Consider the following 7500-nt stretch of genomic DNA (forward strand, 5'->3'; position numbering starts at 1 on the left):
AGAAATATATGTATACAAAGGGATGCCATTGAGTATCACGTTCTTATAATTTTTATGAGAAGGTAGATTAAAGCGGATATTGAGGAAAAATGTCGAGACCGGGACCGGCTTTTTAGCATTGTTTTTATTTCTCGGTCCCACCGGTCCTGGAGTTTTCACATATTACATTACGAAAGAAGAAAATAATATGATCAATTAACTATCAGAATGCAGGCATGAGATGTCATACCTAAGTTATTGAGAAATGGGGCTCAAATACACAGGCACTTGTTTCTGTTAATGACTTATGACCTCAGTATACTAATAACAACACAAGGTAACTAGCTTCAAATGACACAAAATGGCACCCCCTGAGAATGTCGGCCTTTTGAGCTTCCAGGGAATATGCTATGTAAATGTATTTACAACCGTTGTATTGAACAATCATTCAACTTAAAAACCATGTATGACATGACTGCATTCATTGCCTCTTATCGCCGAAAACTGCAACAAAAAATGGATTTTCCGTTTTATACCACGAAGTGCTATGTACTGATACCGCACAGAATGAAAATTGTATATTCATTGTGTTGAAAAATAAAGTCTCATTGTTTTATTATCACAATAAATTGATACGATGTTTATTACCAAAAAATATTGAACATATTGCTTTGTTAACAAAATAAAAAATTTGAATTGAAGACGCTGTACGCTATTTTTAGTTACTCAAAAAAACCAAAGCTGTTCGTACGTTTCGGGATTTTACATGTCATCAGAAGATAGAAGCTAAGACCTCCCGAGTGGAGATTTAAAAATATTTTCGTGTCGGAATCATTTCTGATGAAGATAATAATGAAATTATGACTTACTGTAAATACAACTTCGTTAACTAGTATGAGAAATATTTCTGCCAATTGCATGTTTCATGCAGATCTATGGAAAGTCAGAGAAAATACAGATAAAAGATTATTTGGAAGTATGCAAAATAGAGCAAGGAAAGTTTTTTTTAGTGATGCGTTATTGACTTTGTGATATGTATTGATGTGGCAAGTACCTGTTGTTAAATTGAAGTTTTATGAAACCCACCATAAGTACCAAGAACGCTGCAGGCACATATCAATGTTTTTCGGAGGCGACTGGCCAACCCTTAACATTAACTGTTATTTTCATGCATGCAAATGAAGATATATTGCGAGAATGGCCCCACCACTATTTTTGATAGTACTATGTAGTAGTGAATGAGAAGATATTAATGCATGTAAGCTTGAAAGTTATGAATTGAAGCCCTGTAGCAAAGAATGACCCCTCCCAGCCTGAGGGGAAAAAATTGAGACAGCATTGACGAACACTATAACACCCCCCCCCCTCCCCCATGCACACACTAATTAAGGTTCTGAAGGTCTTTATCATGACTATCATATTTTTATCATTGTCTGTCAGGAAATTTAAACAAGCCAATGTGCAACTTACAACTTCTCCGACTGAACCCCCTCCCCGCATCCCTAATATTACGGATCTGTCCCGATATGGAAAAATTCACAGGCATCTGAAGTATGGACACCCCCCCCCCCCTTTCTGATTTTTTGGGGCGGCGATTATTTCTCAGAAATGTGTGGATTCCCCGTCTATTCCATTCTAATTTCGATTTATGTAATCGTAAACTTGCTGTTTTGTAAGCCTTAAATACCTTATACTGTTTATAATAAGTATATTCTATATTATACCAGTCCAGTAGAAGGCCAATCTCTAAAGCTTGTGAAAAGCGTGAAACAACTACATCAATCGAAATTGGGTTGAGACAAGGAATCCACACATTTTGGAGGCATTGTCACCGCAAAAAAAAAAAATCAGAAGGGGGGATTATAGTTATCAGGTGTCTGCATGTGGAAAAAAATATGGGGGGGATGGAATCCCCTTTATTTTTTGTAGCATTTCCCCCCTAATGTTAGTAACTAAATTATATAAAATAAGATCAATTGTGGTTAATGGTCACCATTAAAATCATCCTTTTGCCTGTTATTTTTAATTCATCTCTGATGCTTTATCTTTCTATAAATAACTCTAAAGAATTCCAAACGTAATTTTAGAAGAGCGTGCTAGCCAGTCAAAATCGCCCACATATTCTGTGCGGTATCAGTACATAGCACTTCGTGGTATAAAACGGAAAATCCATTTTTTGTTGCAGTTTTCGGCAAAAAGAGGCAATGAATGCAGTCATGTCATACATGGTTTTTAAGTTGAATGATTGTACAATACAACGGTTGTAAATACATTAGCATCGCATATTCCCTATACGGCCGACATTCTCAGGGGGTGCCATTTTGTGTCATTTGAAGCTAGGTACTTTGTGTTGTTATTATTATACAGAGGTCATAAGTCATTTACAGAAACAAGTGCCTGTGCTCAAATATCCCGATATATTCTGTTTTTATAGAATAAATTTAAGTATCTGGGACCGGGACCGAAGATCGGGTTTTAGTCATGGGACCGAGACCGAGACCGAGTTTTAGTCAGTACCTATGAGAGATATATTGGTATAACTATCATACACAATTGACAATTTAGAATTCTTTTAGTAAGATTTTATCACATCACAGTGAAAAGCAAATAGTTTTCAAAGAGAGCCCACTGCTCATCATAGGTAATAATGCAAACAGTTTGCCTGCTTGATATCACGAAGTACAAATATTCTGAAATATATTGTATTTTCAACATATCATCAATTCAGTTCCACTCTAGGACCTGAACCTTAAGGTTATAAATTTCATATTGCTCATTATAATCCATCTTTGCAAGCCGAGTGTCTGGTTCGCTTACTATCATCTCCCCCTTGGCGGATTTAGTTGCGACTGAATTGCCATCTAACGGATCGAGCGAGTTATCGTTTTTGACGAAAACAAAATCTAACCAATCAGATAACGCATTTCAATTTCTGTTACATGAGTATGCTTACAAAATGGGGTTGACAGTCGAAAACAATAAAATTGTTTTTTATTTATGTGTGCATACTTGCTGGACACCTATGCCACACTTGATAGAACTTCCTTTATCCAAGGATGATGTGTACTAACTTGAATTGAAATTGACAGTTATTCTTCATATCAGGATGAAAATGTGAAAAGTTTATGGCAGACAGACAGATGAACAAAAGTTTATCAGAAAAGCTCACTTGTCCCTTTGGCTAAGTTAAGTTACAAGAGAAAAGATTGTATCACATTGAATTTATACATCAAACCTAACAAATATGAAATAATGAAGTTGTAATCTAAAATAAACAGAGAATTTATAGTACCTCAGTATATTCTTTCGCTTGTCCAGACAGAACTGCTTGCTGGAACATGTGCTGAATTGAAGTATATAATACACACTATATCATTATATTATACTTGCTCGAAGATCATCATTAAACTTCCTTCAGAATATTACATGCATTTCTGAAGATCACAGGCTATAAACAAGAAAATAACACAGACCATGCAGTATCACCCAGTCAGTAGTTAATTGATTCAAATTGTCACTAGATACAGTATTAAATTTTAATGCTTCAAATTTCCATAAAAATCTCCCTCTAATACAGAATAAATTTTCTTTCAATGTGAATTTCGAACATGTAAATTTGCTAAATATATGCACCTTGCTTCCTGGCATGTCATAATGGAAAAATATTTCAATCATGCTAGTTGCAACTCCCACATGCACAGGGAACATATCAAGAATTAATTCTGGTTCATGCACATTTAGAGCTGTTCCAGAAATTATCAAATGGGGGCGGGGCGGGCGGGCGGCAAACGATATTTTTTTGTGTGGGTGGTCGTATTTTTCCATATTTTATTTGGTCCGTGGTTGGACTGTTAAAAAAATATTTATTATGGGTAGTGGGTAGTTTCTATTGTTTTTTTAATTTTGTGCCACGTGGATGTTGAGTTTTCAGAATATTTTTATTGTCGCTCTTGTCGTGCTGGTTACAAAACGTCGGAGGGAAAATTGAAAACGTGCTTTCGAAATCGGAAGTAACATAGAACTATTCGAGTTGTCGCTCTTTGCAGCGCATAACTTTCCATTACGGCACTCTTCAAATTAGAGGCGTGTTTAGTAGGGTCCGTTGGGACGTGATGGGTTGGGACGTGATGGCGGCGAACTCTGTTCTGTAGATTATTACAGTTTACAGTGCATCGATCTTGGGAATATTTTGAAACCAATAGGTATTCCGTTTTCTAATAGGCAAACCTTGTTTGATTTATGCGAGGGTACCGATGCGTTATATTTATCAGTCTGTGATGGTGATATAGAGGCCTCCGGGCGCGGGCTCCATTAGAAGACGAACGATTCGTGGAAAAACATATCCATACCCATTTCATGATAATAGCATCGCTTGGACTCCCAATCTTTCCAACATTCCCATCATAGATGCCTTTGATTGTTGATGTGACATCGTTTCTTCGGAACTACTGGGATACAATGTCGCACAGGCATTACCGCGTCATTGAATAATATGTTGACTGTGCTACCATTTGAGCGAGGGCAGTTTCATATATGTACATATTTTGTAATGTTCATGCTTTGATCAGGTTCAATTTAAACAATATCTATTTGCAAAATACTCATTACATGAATTTTCTCCCAGGGTTTTATATTAAATATCATTAAAACATGTATACATGAATGTGATTTAAATATTTTTATGCTATATAACATATATACATTTTATTTCTGCTGTCTTCACTGTGACTTGCTTAAACTTTGATGCACGACCTGTTCTGAACTGTATGTTCTCAGCCTCTACTTCCTTTTTTCTACTCTCAATCTTTTCAAGTTACTAATTGTGTGATAAAAATGCCCAAACCTTTCAAGTTTGTAAAACTATGTTTAAACAGCACTGTCTTTGAACACAAAACGCATTTCAATATATCATGAAAATTTCAAAATAAATCGATAAATTCAACTATTTGGCATGTATATGCCCCCCCCCCCCCCCCCTTGCGAACCTATCTAATTAGAAAAATGAAATTCATATGATAATCCCCTTGTAGCAATGGTATGTTCTAAAAGAGAAAATTAGAACAAGTTTTATAATATTGTACATAATCCTAGTTGTAACACAATGAAGAAATATTTCAGCATTCACATATAATCATTGAATAAAATTGCAACATCATTGATTTCAGCCCCTCTCCTGGAATGCTGTTGTTGTGAGGATACATTAATTAAGATCAATTTACAAAACTAGAATTAAGGATTTTTCAGTAAATTTATTTAGCAAGTGGCATGGGGTTGGTTATCATGGGGGGGGGGGGGGGGGGGTTGTCATCGTGGTTTGCATTACCAGACATGTTAAAAGGAAATGGATTGAAGCACTTGTTATTTTTAGTCACAGGAAAAAAACCAAAGACTTTAAAAAAATGTTTTCAATCCAATCGATTTTTTGTAATTTTTTAAATACCACTAATTCAGTACCTGTGATCCCTCACATATTCTAACAGTTTTTAAGAAGTTAGTCTCCCCCCCCCCCTTTTTTTTTTGGTTAGAATAATAAATTCCTATTGAGAATTTAGTATTTTAATGTTCACGTAATAATAATGTCCCGGTAGTATGACTTTTAACAAGTACGTATTTAGATCTCCCACTGTCCGCCTTATTATGACGTACGTCAAAACGTAGACATGACGTCACACATCATCTTAGCCTGCCTTTCATAAACATTGCACTCCGTTAAACATTTCGCCTAATGGTGCACTAAATTTTGGAGCTAGGAGGCCACAAGATTAGGATGATATTCTGCTTAAGTTCACAATCATATTCCAAGGTGTGACTTGGCGAGATCTCAGCCATTTTTGACAAGGGACTTCTGGGATTGGCATCAAAAAATTTTCCTTGTTAGAGGTTGAAATTTAGCTCGGATTATTTCCCGCGCTTTAGTCATTAGAGCTCGCAGTACGAGCCTGCGCTCGCTTCTAGAATGTTTGTCCCGAAAACATCGCGAGATTTGTACTGTTTTCATTTTTTAAAAATATTTTTGTGGTGGGTCTGGTTAAGTTTTTTTTAATTAGATGGGTCATTGTAAAATGAGTTATATAAATTTGATGGGTCATGGGGCAATTTTTTATTATGGGTGCTTGGTATATACAAAAGGTGCCTCCCTACTCCCCCCCCCCCCCCCCCCCCCCAATGTATTTATTTCTGGAATAGCCCTTACCAGAGTACAAGAAATATTGGAATATATTCTGGGCAGGTGGATTTTTATCCTAAAGGTTGGTGCTATATATAAATTTAAACTTTCCAATATTTGCGACTTCCTATACATGTTATTTCACATAATTGCTGTCCCTAATGTGGCAGAGTGACTTTTTTGGTAAAGATTTTTGAACCAAGAGTGTGTGTCTTGGAAGGGGGTAGCAAAAATGACATTACTGAAAAATGAGATATTAATTGGAAAATGAAGTAACAGATGGACAGACCCAAATTAATTACCTTCATTACAAAATATGGATTTTTTGAGAAACAATGACCCTGACAATGGCCGAGATTTAAGGCAGCTTTCACATCACATGACCTTTACCTTAAATTGGCACTTGCACCATTTAATTTACTGACTATGAGTCTCTATCTGCCATAGTTAAAAAATTCCACCAAAGGTTTATCAGTGCAGACAGACACGCCCAAAACACTTCATGCTTCAATCTTAATTTTGGGGCATAAAAATACCATCATCTCTTGTTGCAACTCACTACGTTTTCCTGAGTTTGATATAGTTCCACCAAATTTCTCACACTCCCTCTTCCTGGACAATATTCCTCTCTACAGAAAATTTCAAAGATATGTGTATAAAAATATGAGTACTGTACTTTAAAGTTTATACAGTATTACATACTACATATCTAATTTCAATTCCTGTCACTTTCAAACCTTGGTCTCATGTCAGGTGTAGCTCCCATTCTTTTCCTTTTCCTTGGCATAGTCGAGTAAGGGTTTCTTTTGTTGTTGTCCATCTTCCCTGGGGTCTTACATTCTTCATCACCATAAAAAGAGTTGTACAGAGCGTATATACTGCCTGCAGTAGTGAGCTGTTTTTCTACAGGCTTTTCAACATTCCCAGCAGTGCAGTGACTGGCAGGTTTCACCATACAGTTTCCTTTAGTGGGACTGAACCTTTGTTGAGCTTCCAAGTAACTATACTTCCTGGTTAATGGCTGCTGTAGTTCAGGCTGTTCTACAGTGTGCCTGTAAATATGTGATTTATGTATTGCCATTCAAACTTTCATCCATAAGACCATTACACAAAGTAGAATTTTCCATGGAACACATGTGTCACCAATGATGGCATTATTAATCATGGTTCATATTAAATATGTAAGTCCTACCTCTTTCTCATAGAAAACATATAAAGTGATCTCTCAAATGCTACCATGCTTTACAAACAATACATACAGGACCCAGTACAGCAAGTACTTCAGTAAGTATGTTGACACAGAGGTGACAACAAAAGAGTACAGGACACAATTCATTACAATGCATGATGTATGT

At 36.2% G+C, this 7500-nt stretch overlaps 1 protein-coding gene across 1 annotated transcript in view; it reads right to left on the minus strand.

The window, feature by feature from the left end:
- LOC125668674 (uncharacterized) overlaps nucleotides 1-7500 on the minus strand; it is an 88929-nt gene that overhangs the window by 29626 nt on the left and 51803 nt on the right. Inside the window, exons 15-17 of the mRNA XM_048903009.2 lie at nucleotides 6883-7197; nucleotides 6705-6774; nucleotides 3272-3322 (exon numbers count right to left, since the gene is read on the minus strand). Of these exons, the coding sequence (XP_048758966.2) occupies nucleotides 3272-3322; nucleotides 6705-6774; nucleotides 6883-7197 (436 nt within the window). The remainder of the gene's footprint in view (nucleotides 1-3271; nucleotides 3323-6704; nucleotides 6775-6882; nucleotides 7198-7500) is intronic.

The sequence above is a fragment of the Ostrea edulis genome, chromosome 4 (genome assembly GCF_947568905.1).
Source record: "Ostrea edulis chromosome 4, xbOstEdul1.1, whole genome shotgun sequence".
Classification (NCBI taxonomy): Eukaryota; Metazoa; Mollusca; class Bivalvia; order Ostreida; family Ostreidae; genus Ostrea; species Ostrea edulis.